Consider the following 19357-nt stretch of genomic DNA (forward strand, 5'->3'; position numbering starts at 1 on the left):
GGTCATGCACTCTTCTAGAGGGGAAAAAAAGAATGGAAAATCTGGTTCGGATTAAGAAAAGATGTTTACTTAATCCCAAGGCATTGAAGTGAAATCAAAGATTACCTCCCGATGTTTTTATAGGGCAGTCCGTGGGAGGACCCCTTTTCGATGGGCGTGGCCCAGAAAAAAAGGCAAACAGCAGAGACATCTTTCAAATCGTTCTCATGAAACATTGAAACATCGCGTGGAAAGCGACTCCGTGCCAACTGGCCACCACGTGTACAGCTGGAGAAACAAAACTGCAGTATTACAAACATCCCCAAGCTCATCACGTGGAGAGCAAGAAGCATTGAAACCTCTTTTATATTTTGCACGAAAAAAACAAATTGTGACATTTTACAGCTGCCTTCTTCTTTTTGATAGCAACCAGATTTTATTTGTAGTCTGCAGTCACTCCAGAGTATCAGATATCGTAAATATGATGTCGGTGGGGTCCGGGGTTCGTTTTGGTTAAAATTGGACTTTGTTAGGACCACCACAGCCCTTAGGGGAAAAACTACCACATATCTTTCTCTCCCAAAAAAAATATAGTGCATGCCCTTAAGTCAGGAATTTTGACTTAATACTACAGGCCAGACGGTGTCATATTTTTTTCCCTTTTTGCCCTGCCAGCGTCGTCACGCGCATTTGCATTGATGCGTTTTCTTTCAACGTCACCATCCCCATCCATCAAGTGTTAAAGCAAGAGCAGAACAACGCAATTATCAGACCGAATCTGGAATTTCACGTTGGAATTCGACAACGGCAACTGTGGATTTCTTACTTTTCGTTTTTATTTTTTTTCCTGGGGACCGTCCGACCAATCAGGGTTCTCGATTCCGTCCCCGATCAATCCAGGACGACAGAGGTATATAAATTGCGCTCGTCACTTCATCCTTTAGTAGTCGTCGATTTCTTTTTATAGACACAGGACACACGGGGAGTTTCTATACGCGCACAATACCCATCGCATTAAAAAAAAATCACCGGGCGCCAATTGCCAGAGGGACGGGGGATCGCGAGCCTTTCAACGGTACAGGAGTCGGAGGACAGTGAGTTGGTCCGTAACACACCAGAAACCATGGAAATACAGCGAGGAGTAGAACGGAACTCCAACGGGGATATATTGATTATCGACGGTGCGAGTTTGGCCGACAAATCCCGCCAACACCTGTGTGAGTTTGCTATCACAGTCCACTTAATCTAGATCACTTATTATTCCAGCTATCGATCGCATTTAATTCATCCACTGCTCAGTGAAATCGATTTGCACATTCTTCTTGTGTAATTTCTATAATTTAATTAATCGATCCGGCAAAAAATCTATTATGATTATAAGTATCTGACATGTATGTTGACACCTTTACACATACTAGCCCGGTTCAGGCATCTGCACTGGCAGACGTGTAATATTATAAACGTATGAATCATCTGAAATCAGCCGTACATCACTTTTGACTGAAAATGGCAATTTCGCGCTTGACATTTAATCGGTTTCAACCTCTCTCAATCCTCAATAACTTTAGATGTAAAGACGCGTCTTTCATTGCCAGATTTGTATGTAGTCCGACCGGCTGATTGTCTGCACGCAATACCAACAGACGAAGACGAATCCCTTGCATGCAGGCTCCTTAATGAATGACGTTCAAATACATATGCCGAACTCCATTACCGAGAGCTGGAGGTGGACTCTATAGAGGAATTATTGTTTGAACTGACTGATAACCATTTATAAACGCATGTTTCGGCAAATCTGCCGAAACAGCTCTTGATTTCGTTAAGATTTGTTTTTCTTTCTTTTTTTAGCTGTTTCGACAGGACATTTTTTTAAGACCTTTATCTTAAGAACTATAGGTCCGATTTGGTTGCAACTTGATAAATACCTAACCTGTGATATGTTGAAGTGACGTCTTCGTTTCGTCATCACATGTCACAGAGTCATTTCAAACAGCCGAAACAGCTGGCGTTTGTCCACAAACACATTTCTAGTTTGTGATTTAATTCTCGTAAAGCGAGAATTAATCAAAAATCTTACAGCAAATAGCTACTTCAAAAAAGGTACATGCTAACCCTGTTTCCTTGCACCACCTTTCCCTCTGCCAACAAAAATAATACTGACGCTGCATCAGAAATTGAAATTTGAATTGAAACTCCTTAGAAAAATGGAAATTGTATATCAAATACCCAATATGTATGATTTGCCCCGCGTATGAAAGAAATTTCAAGTGCTTTCAATTTTTTGGCCAGAAACTTTTATCAATGCCAGAACTGTGCTCCAGCGTGAATGGTAAAAAAGAAGAAGATAATGCGGGGGTCCTATAGCTCTATGGTATAGCAAGCCCCACTTTCTGTGTAAATGCAGTGGTGTGATATTTGTCAATCCTGTACGTACGTGGTGGTCACGTTGTATGTCCTTTTTATTGCCTACATGCTAAAAATGCGGATGGATACATAGGATGATAGGCCAGTAGTAGGGCCTACATTGTATAATGGTTGACCATTGTCATCACTTTCTTTGCCTTACAAGGACGAACGTTTAACCCAACTTACACACGATGCATTCCTCGAAAACCGTCAAAAAGGAACTTCTATAGAACACGTCGTGTGGGCCTATTGCATGTACTCAGAATATTGTATTGCTTTAGAGGTAAATGCTTTCGTGTGTAATTCCAGAGACTGAACAATACTTTGGAATTGGTGTGTATTGCTTTTCCTGTTGTAAGCTTACAAGCGTTGTATTTCTACCTTTTTGTCTGACCATTATATATCTGCAGTGCTGATATTTTATCAATGACATCCTTGTATCGATATAATGTCTTTCTTTTGGTTTTTAAAGGGATATAATTCCTGGAATACGCCCAGTTGGGCTACTCGTTTTAAACGAAATGATATTAATGGAAAGAGCATTTAAAAGTAGAATAAAACGTCCACACAACCATCCTTAAAAACTGGACATGTTTGTGTTATTCTTGCGAGAACGCGAGAACGAATTTCGGGGGTCACAATTTTGTTCCGAAAAAATCGAGCTGTTCAGTGCTAGTTGTGATTCCAGCCGCACAGGGACCGCCTTCTGCGGACGTGTAAGAAACATTATGTGTGTATTGGTGGTGTGTGTAATTTATCTGACACACACAACGTGTAGGCCCATCGTACATTGAATGAAAACGACAAGAAAAACGTATGCGTACTGCGTCGTGTCCGATGTAAACAACCGTCCCCCCGTCTTTTCCCGGGAACGGAAAAGACATTAGGTTAGTTTCATTTCAACTGTACGTTCAAAATAGTATAAGTAGACACTCCGAAACATGACATTTTCGGGGATTTCAGCCCGTAATGCCCCTTTAGGCCCTAACTGTCATTGCTTTCCTATATTTTCATCTTGGTGTGATTTACTTTTTTTTAATTACACAGTTATCGATCGCTGAGTCCATGAGGTTTTAATCTTTTAATTTTTTTTTACACAGACAGTCATTATGTATCTGCCGCGAAGGTTAAATACGTGTGAAATGCAGCTGTATTACTATCCATAGATCGCACGCGTGCATTTTGGTATGCCAAACAGCAGATATATAAAATGTCAAGCCTTAATTATCATTTAGTAGTACAATGCAGTTACATCTGGTGGATTAGTATCAAGCTTGGCACAGCACTCATCAGACGATATTCGATTCCTGCATCATCTTGCGCCGTCAATAGCTATGTGTGCCTACGTAAGTTCAGGAGGAGACACAGGTAACATTTTCATCTGCCATTCGATACTGCCCTTGAAGATGATCCCGTTGACTTTTTACTGGCCCAGTTGGGTGCTGAGGGTTAATGTCGCTCGTGCAGTGACGGCAGACTTGTTGGGTTCAGGGCCAGGGAGCATTTTTGTTTTGTGGTTTGATATCTCGCAACTGAATGTCAGGACCTATATTTTCAGTCGACAAAGCCCCCACCTGGAGTGTCTCGTGGCGGGTCCTTGTTTAAAGTTCGTAAACCGGGCAACACACATCACGCAAGGTAACACGCTGACTCAGTGGTCGTAACAATGTTTTCCCCTCTCAAGAGTCAAGATCCTATTTATGTACTTGTTTCAAGAGCCAAGGGTCAAGATCATATTTATATTATTAGACATACATAAATTAGGACCTATATTCAGTTTTGGTGGAAGCTCCCGCATGTTGAAAAAACATTGCGTGACATATGCGATTTGATCGTGTAATAATCTCCAGGCTGGGTTTCTCTTTGGTCAATAAATGAAAGCCGGAAGACGGGCGCGGTCGTTCGTCGAGAAACGTTTCTGATATGCGCCTTTGGAAATCGTATTACTGTCAAGGACTACACGCAACATACGTGTGCATTGTGACCAGTATAGGTCCAATTGCTACTTTTGTTTGTAATTCAATTAAAAGCGAGGCAGGACGTTCTTTTACCATAAATTATTGACTAACGGCCACAGCAAATGTTCCTTTCTCTTAGCGTAAGCCTAACAAGAGAGTCGTTCCAAAGCCAAGGATCTCACTGATATCATGTTTCTGTGCTGATTTATAAAACCAGTGGCGATAGCTTTTTCGTTCTGTTTAATACTGCAACACGCGATGGGCAAACGAGGTCTCGCGTGGGTCATCATACACTTGATTCCTTTTGAAATCAAATAAACAATACGCGCTTATTATCGTGTGAATGTGTCACAGACCTGTAGAAGTTTAAACTCCTGATACTTGTGTCTAAATAATGCAGTGTCTAAACTCATTGTAGTACATGTATGAACTCTGTAGAGTAACAGACACTTTTTCAACAGGTCACTTGTACATTTTGTAGCTTTCTTTAGCTGTTCCGAGGTTGTGTCATATACGAAAGTTACGCGCTCGCAGCTTCAACCGAACCAAAAGCTATATGACGTCAATTTGGAATTGTCAATTTGTTGAAGCTCCTCTCTCTGTTGTTCGAGCGTGGAATTGGTCAATCCTCATGTTTTTCCTCCCACTATCAGTGCCCGCGCTCAAGTGTCCATTTCCCGGATGTATCGCCAGAAACATTGTTTTCCGTATTGGAAACCTGGCGCTCTGGCGACGCGTGTTAGGTGCGTTCGCCTCGCGATGACACCCACGCGCGCGCGATGGGCACTTAGTTTCACACTGCACTGTACCCAGAATGCAAACAAAGCTCCGTTTGACAACACTTATCCTTCTTCCACTAGTGTGTGGGTCGAGAGCTTTGACCGCCTGACGTCTTATTACGCTTCAAACAGGACATCTTTCCGGCATTTGCAAGGTCGATGACAACCTCCTCTCTCCCTGGTTGAGGTCATATTAACAAGCCAAAGCGGTTTGTTATATCATCGTGTTAATTTACCGTGCGTCTTTCGTCGTGATTACTGGTGAAAACGTCAAGGGGCTCATTCAGTTCGTGACGTTAGTTCCGTATGGTTGTCTGATTTTTCCTACGTATATCATAAGTTTGCCGCGGTGATAGGCCTACACTCTTACACCCGCTTCTCATCAACAATTTTACGAGGATTACTACTATGAACAAACAGTATTTGAGAGCAAAACAAACGTGTCGTCAATTCAAACAACACCTCAATCTATTAATTTTCATTCTAGCGTAGCCAAGCAGGTCTAGGCCTATCTGTTTTGATGCAAACATAAACTGATTATTATGCTTCAAAGACTTTCGATATCGACAAATCTAAACACCCAGATGAACATCATAATGAAGCCGAGAGTCTAAGAGACAAAATGCTCCTTCTTCCAGACGTCATGTTTTGGGTACAGACACAGGGGAGACAATTTATCAACGGAGCAATCTCATAGTCGACCATGCTACAACACAAATTGCGCACACCCCATAACAGAAAAAAACCCCAGTCAGATCCAAATTTGTGCCGCTTTTTATCCGAATCGACATCACATAGACGATTACATACACGAGCCTCCTCGCCAGGATTCATGAGGTCTCCCCCCCCCCTTGAAATTAAGACCCCTTGGAACATTGGCCTACCAGTAGATCATTAGTGGGAGAGACAGAAAAAGGGGTAAAGAGGAGGGTAAAAAAAGGAGAAAAACACCGCGGGCTCCGTTTCATATCTCGGCGATTTACTGCCTTGGTCGCTGTATACAGCAGTGATTGCAGAGTTCTGTATAGGTTACGGGTTATCCTGCAATTTCTCGCGTGGCTTTATGTATGGGAAGATTCAGGGAAGATTGTGATGCCAGGAGCGATGGGGCATCATGGATGGAAACTTTAAAGGTGAAATTAACCTTCATTGAAACTCTTCCATACGTCCTCGCCAATCTCGGAAATCGTCCATTTCGTAAAGTGAAAATAATGTGAAATGCCAAACGTAAATCGTTGTAATTCAGTGCCGCTTATTTGATAAACGGTTCTGCGCTCACCTAATCAAGAGAGCTCCCCAGAGAGACGTAAAAATAGAGTAAAATGTGTTTAGCGACATTAGCTTGCTAGAAAATGTAGCTGGTGAGCAAACCTGACTTGACAGTTCCATTAACAATGCAAACTCATGTTCAGTCGATCACATGTATTAGTTTCCTTCCTTACTGTAGGTTACATTTCTGGTGTCATTATAGACCATGTAGCCTATAATATTTGTTTTCAAAATGATATGCTGTGGTATCGTGCTGCCATCTTTCAGCAAATGCTTCTCTTCTGTACTGCTTGTGTATCTCTCGAAATATGACTGGCTTAAAATGTCGGCTTAAAATGTTGTTTAATGTGGCCAAATAGCATGCAAAAGATGCTTTAATGAAGTCTGAAACGCCATAGCGTACACCATTATGTGGATGTCGTTTGGGAGAAAAACAATTCGCGGCCCGGCGGACATCAGGGCACATGGTCTATACATTGTATACGTTTTTGTGTTTGGTAGGCTTATACCTCATATTTTCTGCAAAGCCCAATAACCTTTCAACTTGAAGTTTTATAAAATTCGTGAGCTGTATCCTGTCTGCGAGGTACGTACCTCGTGATTTCAAACCGGCATCAGTGTCTTTCTGTTAGCCTCTTGCTACACCAAATTGTACCTTCTTCCACTGTTTTGATTGCTTTTCATCATTTTTTTTGCAGGAAAAAAAACAGTGTGAAATGCATTCAGGGATTTCAACGGTAATATTTCACGAAATCCCAAGTGCAATTTATCTTGATTTTGTTGATCTCGAGGGACAACGCCCCAAAACAGTTTCCAAACGAACTGGGTGTTAGATTACGAAACCTTTTTTTTCTTCCAAAAAGAACCCCAACAGTTTGCTCCCGTTTGTGGTGCAGCTCGCTCTTTTTTAATTTCCCAGAAAGCTCGGTCTACGATCTCGAGTCATCATTTATGTAATAATAATAATAACAACCGAGGAACCCTGGAATTGTCAGGACCTATGCGCCAGCACTACCAAGGCAGTGGCCGCGCATACGAAGAAAATCGTTAAAAAACCGAGCGCAGTGGATCCATAATATTGGGCCCCAAATCCCTAATCGTCCGTTCACCCAGAAATGTCGTATTATGCGCTTTTTTTTCCTTCTCTTTCTTCTACCATCATGCAGTATCGGTAATGTTTGTACAAGTTTCTCTTTGGGAGATGATTTTTCCCTTTCTCATCAGTTCTCACATGCGAAGGAATGGTTAGAGGAAGCAGACCAATTTCAAAAGTAGACGAGCGTGATTGAAAAAGGGCTTTCCCTTTTTTTAAAGGTTATGTAAAATGTCTTTGATTGAATGTTGAGGTCGTTCACTGCACGTACAAATTTCATATCTCCGATGAGATGCACAATCACAAGAACAAAGTTTATCGATTTTCGAATCACCTTGCTGGAGTAAAGAAAATATCATTCTTCTTTTAACTCTAATGTCCCTCTTTTGGTAAATGAATACTACGAAGCGAAGGACTTCTGTTTATCGCAAGGATGCTTCAGAGTTAAGTGTGACTATTTCAGTCAAAAACTCATTATTTTCTGTCAGTGAAGTTGTAATTGACAACATGGTGTTGGAAATAACACAACCATGTAACTGCTTAAATACCTGCGTTCTCATTTAGATCGATCAATAGGAATATTGTAGTTCACTGACCACCTGTCTATTTCGGTTTAAGCCTAACGCCGCCATCTTGGTCGTGTTCCTTGAAGCCGTGCAGCAGTCACCAGTGACCAAACGATATTGGGCAAAGGCACCAAGTTGGTTTGTATGTTGCGTGCTTGTTATAAGGAACGTTTTTGGAGTCAAGTGTTGTGCTTAATTTGGCTTTCGACGGAAGGCCAGACACTGGTGACGTCTACGGGATGCAAAACCACAAATCTCAATTTGATTGATGCAGTTAACTTGGTACCAGCTGTGAAGAGTTCCCGAAACTGAAACACAAACCACAAATTGATGTATATGGCGACAATACACTCAGGGAAAAACCAACAATTTAGACCAACCGCAAAATTTCAAGATACACATGGGGTACATATTAACTGCCGTGTTTTGAGGCGTCTTTCTCGGTATCAGTCGAAATTTAATGCGAAAGCTACGTTTGGACTTTAAAGGGCGTTACGGCCTTAAATCCTCGATATTTTTTATGTTTTGGATTGTTTATTATCCAATTTCAAAGGTCTGGTTGAAAGGAAACTAACCTATAGAAAAGACGAGAAAACCCAGTTGTTTACATCGGACGCGGCGGACATTTTGTGGCATTCGCATACGTATTTCAAACCGTGTCCATTCAATGTTCGGTACTTGTGTGTGTGACTCATAATACACACAGCACCAATACACAAAGTAGTTTCTCGTACGTCCGCAGAATGCGATGCACTGTGGCAGGGATTCACAACTAGCACTCAACAGCTCGATTTTTGAGAGTCAAAATGCGTTCACGCATGGTTCTCGCAAGAATAACACAAAACGCCCAGTTTTTAGACGCCCTTTCCAATTAACATAATTTCGTTTAAAACGCGTTTTGTAGTTCAATTGGGGGCATTCCAGGACGTAATGTCCCAGTAAGGATGTAAAAATTCCTCTAAATAACTTCATGGAAAACCAAATGGTTGCCAAGATTTTGGAATTTCAAATGCCAACATCATCGAATCTCTTAACTCGATATCAACTGCAACCGGAAAAGCCTGTGTTTTTGTTCTGATTTTTTTTAGGTTGTTGTTTCTCTTCTTCTTATTCTTCTATACCAAATTAAATAGACTTTGACCACGTTTCATTAAACATTTTTTTCGTGCGACGATTGCGTCATTAATGATTGTTTCATTTTTTTCGGGGGCAGGGTGAGTCGTTTTAGAAATATTTCAACAAACATGCATATGTTTGCACTTTAGTTGAATTTAAAAAAAAACACCTAGACCCAGGCTTACCCAGCTATACGATGAGCCCCAGAACGGTTCAAGCTTTTCCCCAGAAAAACCAGGGCAGCCGATTCTCGCAGTGCTTGTCTGTTATTATTAGAAATCGCTCCGTTTCGAGTCGATAGGTCGCACCGTAAAAACGGATGTTGCCTACGGCTATCGGCACGGGGATCCACCCCGCTCAAACGCTTGTTTTATTGCGAGAGATTATGCTTGTATATTATTGCCCGCCGCCGCGCAACGCGGAACTATACGGGCACCTTTTTTCCCCCCGTGCGAGTCAAGTTATCGAACTACTCGCGCGCGCGCCGTGATTTCTGACAATTTGCCGGCACAGGATAAAACCCTGGTGAGGTATACCCTGGGTGTGGGTAAGCAACGGGATACATTTAATTAAACCGGAGGATATTGCAATGAAGATTCCAACGCTGACCTGGATGGTACCTCGATCTCATAATAATACTAAATCACGATATAAGTTAACATCAGATTTCGTGGTGTTGTGTACTAATCCTGTTATGTTATTTGAGAAAAAAAGAAGTACAATTAGAGTTATGATAGACAGCTTTCTAACTGAAACGTTTTGTAGGCACTGCACGAGTTTTTGTCTTCAGATATAGCTAGTACTTCTTTCATTAACACTCCCTGCTGAGTTTTACTAAGTACAGTACCAAGTCCGCCAGAATCCATCACTGACTCTGCTTCACATAATGCTGAGAACCAAATCTGCCGAAATCCACCACAAAGACCACCACTGCTATAGGTGGATTTTGATGGACTTGGTATGCTTGCATGCCAAAATCCCCCAAATGGGGGATGGATTTTGATGGGGAAGGCTAGGGTTAAGAAGTCATATCTTTAGAACAAACCCTGCGCAGACACAGGTCAGTGAAATCGTTAAGGTGGTGGTTTCTCGTGTGCTAAGATTTTTTTGATTCGTTTCTCAATCCGGTTGAAGGCCTACATCAAATTTGGCAAGAGATGAAGAGGACAAACCTTGTTTTCCGTGAAAAGATTATAATTTGAAATTTGTGACTTCGTTTATTTTGTCATTTTGAAGCAACAATATTGTTGTTATATCCAAAATGGCGGCTCTACAGTCAACGATTCACACTCTGAAATAAATATATATAGGCCTATTCTAATACTGACAACTGACTCTTTAGTTCTTGCTACGAAGTGAGAAGATGCCACAGAGAACATCACACCAATCTTTTTTTTATCTCGGACTAGATACCCGTTCTATTCACCGCAGACTTTTCGGTCAATTATTCGACTTCAAACTAATACTTTGACAGTTTTTGTTGCTGCACCCAATAGGTCCCGAATGCCAAATAAAGTTAGATTTTTTCCAAGTCTGACTGCAGTTTTAAAAGTTCTATCCTGGTTCTGTGGTCTGTTCAAATCCTGATATACACCGTGCGAAAACAAAATTCATTGTAAACAATCTGTATTACATCCTGTAAAACAAAAAAAAACCTGGTTTGATTTCTTAGTCTGCGAATTTTAACGACACCAAAGGGAAATGTCAAGAGCTGACATTCGGGTTTTTATGTTCGGTGTCGCGACCATTTTGCCCAGTGCAACCAAGATCCTGTCGACTCGCAGGCCCCAACGGATCTTGTGTATCCCATAAATAAAACGTGCTAAGTGCGGCATAATAATGCTGCCGTTTTCTTTGTGATTGTTGTTCATTGTGCACTACATGCAAGTTCCAACTCTGTAGCCGAGGGACATACAACTTGAAGTCAAGGTTAATATACGGCTAAACTTCTTACGATTCGCGGTTGAAATGCAATATTGTCATCGGATACTTCATATAGACTACGCCATATTTTTACTGACATACCATGTTACACGGAAGACATGGGTGGAATGTTTCGGCAAGTGGTCCCTTTTCTTGATTAAAGTTCCTTGGTATGTAAATTTATTGTGCTGCATGTACATTTCGACCGCATACGCGACTATTGACAACCACTTTAGTTTTTGTCAGTCTTGCAAATCAAATCCACCACTAGATTATAGATATGGCTTTGACAGTCACATTGGTCAAACCCAGCTGTTTCCCCTACCAAACAAAAGGAAAAATAAAAGCAAACAAACGAAGTGACAAGTGAACATTTATGATATACAAATGACAATAATGTTGTCAATTAAAATCCAAAACTGTCAGTTCCCCGCGAGAACAGTTTATCCGAAACACCGGCCCGTATTATGTTCACTCGTTTATGTCCGCCAATTTTAGGCATTTTTCGAAGAAGAATCGCTATAGTTTGAAACTGGCCCTCTTTTATTGTGTAGCTTCAATTTGACGACTGATTTCGTAAAACGATGATGAGTTGAAATTCAATATTTGGCGCCCTCAGGTGACAACGATGTGCCAGACGAGGCAACAGGGCTGACGAAAGAACAGAAGGACCAGATCAAGAAATCATGGGATGTCGTCTGCACCATCAAGACCAAGTTCGGAGTGGAACTGTTTGCAAAGTGAGTATTTAATTCCGCAATTTCAATTACGCCCAATGCAGCCTATATAACTCGCTCGTCTCCCAGAGCCCTATCAAAGGGCGCCCCCTACCGCTGACCCCTTTCACCAGTTTCGTAAATCGCAAAGCATTGTGGGTAGTTCAGTTGTCATAAATAGTGCACGCGCTTTTTTCACTACCGTTTTCATATGAAAATCGGACTCTTTTCCCCTTTTATTGGTTAAACCCTCTCACGTAACCGGTCCCTCTCCTAATTATCTATGCATGAGCATGCGCAATACCACCAATGAGTCCGTATTTCATAAAACCTAAATTCATGCTACACCGTAACTGAACTGAAGATGCACACAAAAATAACTGCAGCGGTGCAGCCACCCTACGTGAATGCGTGACAACTCGGACCGGGATGGACACCACCGTCGACGTATTAAATATAGGCTACACAGGCTTGAGTCTTAGTTTGACAACTTGAACTTGAAGCATCGTACTAAGCAGTACTGACATGGCCCCGTCATTAAAACAGCACCGTGTGTAACAACAAATCAACCATCACTCATCAGATTTGGACACAGTCTCTCTCTTTTGACATGCGGCCATTTTTTTTTGGTTCCCGCCGTATTGATCGATAGGCTCGCCGCCCCCTTTTTCCGGTTCAACTAATAGCCTATTGTTATTTTAGGCTCCACGTAGACATAAATAACAGGAACTTGCATTTACGTACGTACGCCCAATTGCCGGAATTGCGATTTCGTACTGATATCAAAATTCGAGCCTTAATTGCTGTCAGTCAATGCCAACAATGTGGCGCGCAGCGCGAGCGATTTTTAAAACCACATGCGTGCAATAATTCTGGCCCATGATGTCTTGGAGTCCCCGCGTTCCTGCGACCCACTTTGCGTCAACTCGAATATCGGACGGTGGTCAATTTCTGACGATCAAAAGCTTCAAACTGTCGTCTGCCTAGAACCTTAAAAAACAAATTGGCATGGCGCACTACACAAATTGGCAAGCTTCCGATGTGCAAGACTTGATTCGAGTCGCTATGGTCAGTGATAGATTATAGTTACGACCATGTCTTACACAATGAATCAACACTAATTCGACGTCCTTGCCCTATAAATAAAGAAAATCAGACACCCAGCTGGTTCGCCCGCTAAATTTATCAGCAGGAAATAGCTAGAGTGTCTTTTGATTTCTCTCTACTTCGGTGTCCCATAGAGCACATTCAACTCAAATTTGGAAAGGTATACTTTTTAGTAACTCATTTCAACCTATCACAATCTACGATGAAAGAACCATTTAAAACAGAAACGAACCATTTAAACAACATCCCAACCCTAACTTCCCTAAGCCCAACCCTAGCCTTAACCTAATGCTGCCTTCAACACAGAAATTGTTTTCATCGACCCTTTATGTGCACTGCAGGCGTATGTCATGTATTGCAGTTTTGGTCGTATGCCCTGTGTTAATACGAAGAGACCAATATGAGCCGAATAATGTTCCTTATAGACATTTCTATCGCAGACACGTTTTGCCAACCACGGGTTGCCAAACTGTGGAAGGTCCAACTGCAAAAATGAAGAAGAGTTATTATTGATTACATTGTTGAAACTTACAAAATTATCAACAAACGCTACAAATAATTCCTAAACATGCCTTTTTATGTACATGAGGGTGTTATGAGGACTTTTATTGGGAAAATATGAAGCCAACCACGGCTTTTATGCGCTTGCGCGGCAGCCCAAATAAAATGGCGCTCAATGTTTCCAAACAATATGTATAGTATTACGAGTTATAGTTCTGCTGAAAACCTGCCAAAGACGGTATAGATACTGAGTGTCATTTTTCGATGGTAACCTCTTTCTGCCCAGCATATGTTTTCCGTGCTTAGCAATTTTTGTGCCAGTACCAGCATGAACTTGAACTATGCAGTTCCGCAACGTACACAAATCTTTGCGCGCATCTGATGTGCAGTTGTACGCAAGCGGTGTGCTAATATAATACTACGACTGACTTTGCATACTTGTGTCCACCTAATCAATTTACGGGCTTGTACACATGCCCCGAGGCTAGTAGCCAGCAAGCCAGAATGGACAAAAACTTTACCCAACAAAAGAATTGTTGCACTTTTCCTTTTTACTTCAGGGACACTGCTGGTCTGCAGGAGGCCTTATTGCAAAGGCAAAAAAAAAAGGACATGCCTTCCTGTACCCCCTGTGGGAACGCAAACATTTCTGTTGAAAATAATTGCCAATTTAGAGTTGATGGTGGAGCAGCCTGATCAACAGGGCTATTCTTGACGGCAAGTGGCAAAGGCATCACACACACATCCTGAAAAATCATCACGAATCCAAGTCTGTCTTGAAAATAGATTCTCCACATCGTATGTTCATTTTGGTTCCTTCTTCCTTTGCCCGCCCATTTTCAATCTCGTTCATTGTACGATATTTTCTCCAACTCAACATAACCGTCCTTTTATTATGGTGTCCTCGGGGAGAAATCAGGGGCTGGAATGATCTGTGGTCGGGAAATAGATCATCTAGGGACACTTGTGGGAGTCGGAATTTCATTAAGTTTATACGAAGGACAAAATATTTCAAATTTCTTGGAGCTTTCGAGACTGCGAGTCGAGACACGAGAAAGAATTGGATTTACTTAAGCACAGGATGCTTGAGAAAGAGCATCTCTGATAAAGTGCTCCTGCGGATTGATCTGAAATGTAAAATCACAAATATTCAAGGGCCTGATGTATCGATCAGGGAAAGACTGTTGCTTTGAGAACGATGTTGGCCCTCGAATTTATGCGAAAGAATAGATTGACTTGAACACTGGTTTCAAGTCGAAATGTCGTCAGGGCACAGAGGACCTTCTATGATTTCACCGACTTTAACTTAAATTTTCCTGAGATTTTATTAATGAGGAGTAGGCCTAAAGGGAAAGTGAAGAGACTCATTTTTGTCATGTGACATCCGAGCCCTGCACAATTGTCTTTGCTTTAAGCACGGTCATGCCCTATATAAGATTGCTTACCAAAATTTCTTTTGGCCATACTGCTAATTTAGAAAAGACCAGACTAAAATAAAATAAACTTCAAGATAATGAGATACAAACAATGATAATGAAATAGAAAAAAAACCCTTGTCGGTACCCAACTCCGGAAAGTCTATACTCGTACTATGTACAACAAAATGTAATACGACGCCCTTTGTGTATGTATATAATTATCATAGAGCACGCTGAGATGACCCGTTGAATTTTGGGTGTGACCCCCTCCCCCAAGTTTCAGGTAACGTAACGGGCCTGCTGATTTTTTTTTTTTCAACTGACAGGTTTTTCGAAAGGCACCCAGCCGCTCAGCAGCACTTTGCCCAGCTCAAAGACATGACGGACTTGGAGGTCCTCAAGAAGAGCTCCAAGATGCGCGCCCACGGCTACCGGGTGGTGTCCGCCTTTTGCTCCCTGGTCGAGAACCTAGACACGCCTGATATCTTCATTGAGCTCCTCACGAACACGGGCTACTCACACAGCCTCCGGACTGTGCCTCACCACTTCTTCGAGGTGGGTTTATATCAAACTTGTAGAAGCAAGTTCGGGCAAGGACTATGGCTAACCACAGTTCGACTGACTTCACTCGAACGCAGGACGGTTGAACTACTCTAGTCGACTATTTGAAACCGGACTGCGAGGTTGGTTGCAACTTGCATCGCTGGTTACCAATAGCCGCGCGCATTCATAACGTACAGCAGGGAGCCAGGACCCAGAAGTTTTGTGACGATAGTTTGACCAGCGTTTGACTTGAGGCGTTCACACGATCTAATTAGTGCGCAGGCGCAAGTTATACGTCACAAATCAACTACAAGTCGACTAATGGTCCTTGCCCGAACTTGCTTTCCAGCTATATACACGCAATATTTTTAACGCGCCCTCAAGAGATAAATTGTGCATATTCTAGGAAAGGTCAGAATCGCGCGCCGATTTTTCTCGAATGTACTAATTTGGCGAACAAATTACAGGCCATTTTCAGGGGCACCGTACCTGAGCGCGACTCGCGCGAGCCCGGTACTACCTCAGAAAATGGTTGTCGCCGAATATTGGTCTATACCGTATACATCGCCCTATCAACTGGAGCCAGTGTCCGTTTATCACAATATTTTGTAATACTGGCTATCTCTTCGTGAAGGAAACGCAATCGTTGCAAAGCAAGTTGTGGGTAGCTCATTTCCTTGGGCGCATGATCGTCTTCACGGTCAAACTATGATATTATGTACAATACAGCTCATCAACGATGGAAGGGACAATATTAAGCTCTATACCATCGTCCATTGCGTTTCTGAAGATTCTGTTCAAGGGTAATTCCAGTGTATGGTTCGGCCTTTAGTCCAGGCTGCAGTGGGCCGTTACTGGGTATACCCATGGAGCTATAGCTCCATGGGTATACCAACATATAAGGGGGAGACGCGGGGCAACCATCGCAACTTCTGCCAAAGGCATGTTGCTATCTATCCAGTGCTGGCTTGCTATATGAGTGCTGTTTCTGATAGACTTTAGAAGTTTAGAGAAAGAACCTTCACATGATTTCTCGGGAGAAGGGTCTGGAACCAGACCCCCCGTAAGCCGTTTTTTGGAATCCGATGTGGCCACTGTACGTAACGTTATTTTTTTGGAGAAAATGTGATCATGTAGTCTGTAAATGTGTATAGGTTAATAATAGGTTACATTCTGTCATATTGAAAAGACATCACACCCTGCCAAAAAAGTGCATCGTGTGGCCATGAACTAATAATTGGATTCGCCGCCCACTTTTTTTAAGAGGTGACTGGTTTCAAAGTGGCTGGTTTTCACTGAACACTATTCGCAACGGTGTAGGCTACTCTCTTCACTTGACGTATCCCAACAAAGCCAAAGGCTCATCCAAACTCTCCTCTTCGGAATATTTAAGAAAATGTTCACTATTCTCAATTGATACAAACAATGAATTGATGAGAATCTTGACACGAAAGCAATGGACTCCATGACAAGGAACTGTCACACTGATAGAGGTGACGTTCGTCTCATCATGACGTCATCACTTCCATAGTTACAGTCTCCTGGAGTGGTACCCAGGAAGCACATAGCTGCTTGAATGTCCTTGTTTTATGGCTATTTTTCTGGGCAGAATTACCCGCTAAATGACAATTCATATAAAAAATCAAGCAGCCTTTCTGTTGAGACAACCCGCACGTCAATTGTGACTACATCGTAAAAGTGGATTGACCACGACGTCTTAAAACATGCGAATGGACGACTCGGTGTGGGCGCGTGTGCAGTCGTCGCGACTGGCCTTGAAATCAGTGGTACTTGAATGATTTTTTGTGGCGTCTGTTCAAACCCATCTAAATTGCTTTTCCCCTTATTTTTTTATTCCTTGATCTTTTATCATACCGCTGCGCTGGCAATGGCGTTACGCATGTGTGTTTTTGCAATTTGTATAATGATCAAAGATCGTAAAAGAGCCTGAGTTCCCCCCCCCCTTTTTTATTATGGTGCTACAGTAAATCTTTACCACGTTATAGACCACTGACCACTATAGGCCTATACTGACTGGATATCATGCACAGAATCGCAGTTTTTACAGAGCAGTTTTTATGTAGCGTTTAAATGGGTGAATTGCTATTTAAGTACGCTGCTTTATAACATTTATTTATACTCAACAGTACACTTATTTATTATTTTTTTTACTATAGTTGTAATGGATTTTGAAACGCTAACAAATCCCTCAATAGCGACGTGACTTTCTTTTCAAAATGAAAAAAGAATGTGCATTATGCGTGCTTTCAAAGCTCTTCAGGGTCAGAAATCACCCCAAAGATCGTAAATTAAATTACGCGGCAAATAAAGCGTAATTTCCATGAGATGAAACACTTCATTCCAGTCCATTTCGTCGGGCGATATTTCCCTAAACTCTATATAGACGGGACTTTACATACGTGCGTGCAGAAACAGAAACTACAGGCCTACAGGCCTGCGGCTGGAATCAACGGCCGCGGTGTTTCCACCTCGATGCAGTATCAACGTGATGTGCCCACAGCACCGAATTAACGGACCAGTGAAATTGTACAAGAGGGATATTATGATGACGGCTTGCAGAGAGCTAGGCCCAGGCTGAGTGTAGCCCAGTAGAAATAGATCGCTAACCCGCTGTGTTCGGCCGATTGGTACATGGTTCAAGGGCCATCGCGCCGCGTCAAAACCACTTGTGTTTGCGTTAAAGTTTAGCAACAAGTGGCAGAATCGTTTATGGTGTCCGTTATTATCCATACAGATAGATTAAAGGGAATTACGTCCCGGAATGCGCCAAGTTGGGCAACAAAACGCGTTTTAAACGAAATGATGTTAACTGGAACGAGCCTTTCAAAGTAGGATATAAACCTCCACACAACCATCCTTTAAAAACCCAATACCAGTCCAATCAACCCATATAAGTTATAAATAGAAAACAATATGTTCCACAGCAAGCCAGACGGAGTAGTGTCACCCTGTTTAGTACCAGTACCATCTTTGATCCAAGTATTCTTGATAATCCGGTATGTTAATTTGGGAGTAAATGCAAATGACTATTTTGAGTGGCATGACCAAGTTTCGAAGAGAGCGCTGCATCCCCGGAGTGACAAGCAATTTGAAAACTCCCTGCTCTCGACTTTATGTTCCTTGGTCATAAAACAACTTCAGGCAGAAAACTGTAATTTATAGTATAATAATAGACAGCAAAATAAGTTCATAATACAGCCCAAGGGATGGAGATACAAATTAGCGATAAACATGGGTTTATCCGATGACCGCCCGAACTTAATCAAAGAATTAAGTACTTTGACTAGGAACCACACTTCGTACGACACCGAGAGCGGCACATTTTTTGCTCCGTACACAAAGACCCTTCTCAAAACGCAATGCAAAAGATGACTGGTACGAAGGAAGTCATGCACTCAAACAAGTGCATGTTTCTCTTCTGTTTTGTAGGTACATAGGCCTACTGGGAAGTGGGAACCAGCTCTTCTCACTTAGCTTTGAAGGTACGCATGCGCATTGTAGTAAATCTCATTGGTATATTTAAAGCGCATATATAGCGCCGTATAGAGTATGCGGACGGGGTAATTATTTTCGAGTTTTAACGTTTGAGCCTTTACCAACATTGTTGCTGCACTCAATATATATATACTGAATGTAGAGTTTTTTAGAAATCGAGAAAATATTGGACAAAGACGGAAATGTTTTGTAATATTTGCTGACATTGTTCTGAGGTCTTCTATATGATAATGTGTCTATGTAAATTCACTTCTCCTCGCAATAAGTAAGGGGAGAAGGACAGGCAACAATGGAAAGATACAAAAAAATCCATCATGATAAAATACGACAGAAATGAAAAATCCCACTTCAAACATTAAACAGCCGTTTACTCATATAGCAATCATCGAACACTTTGCCAGCTGACGGTATTTTTCCGGCGGGGTGTTTGGATAAGAAGGATGGGTAAAGCCTTACCCTCCGGTTAC

The 19357-nt window shown here is 41.9% G+C and overlaps 1 protein-coding gene across 3 annotated transcripts in view; it reads left to right on the forward strand.

The window, feature by feature from the left end:
• The window catches only part of LOC119722326 (cytoglobin-1-like), a 38014-nt gene that overhangs the window by 11829 nt on the left and 6828 nt on the right, over positions 1-19357 (forward strand). For 2 of the 3 annotated variants that reach the window (XM_038192376.1, XM_038192378.1), the window contains 2 exons: positions 11709-11829; positions 15158-15386. In XM_038192376.1, coding sequence (XP_038048304.1) covers positions 11709-11829; positions 15158-15386 — 350 coding nt within the window. Of the gene's footprint in view, positions 1-969; positions 1197-11708; positions 11830-15157; positions 15387-19357 lie in introns of those variants that run through there. The other variant, XM_038192375.1, reaches the window with a different exon arrangement.

Source organism: Patiria miniata, unplaced genomic scaffold, assembly GCF_015706575.1.
Source record: "Patiria miniata isolate m_02_andy unplaced genomic scaffold, ASM1570657v1 HiC_scaffold_15, whole genome shotgun sequence".
In the NCBI taxonomy this organism is placed as follows: domain Eukaryota; kingdom Metazoa; phylum Echinodermata; class Asteroidea; order Valvatida; family Asterinidae; genus Patiria; species Patiria miniata.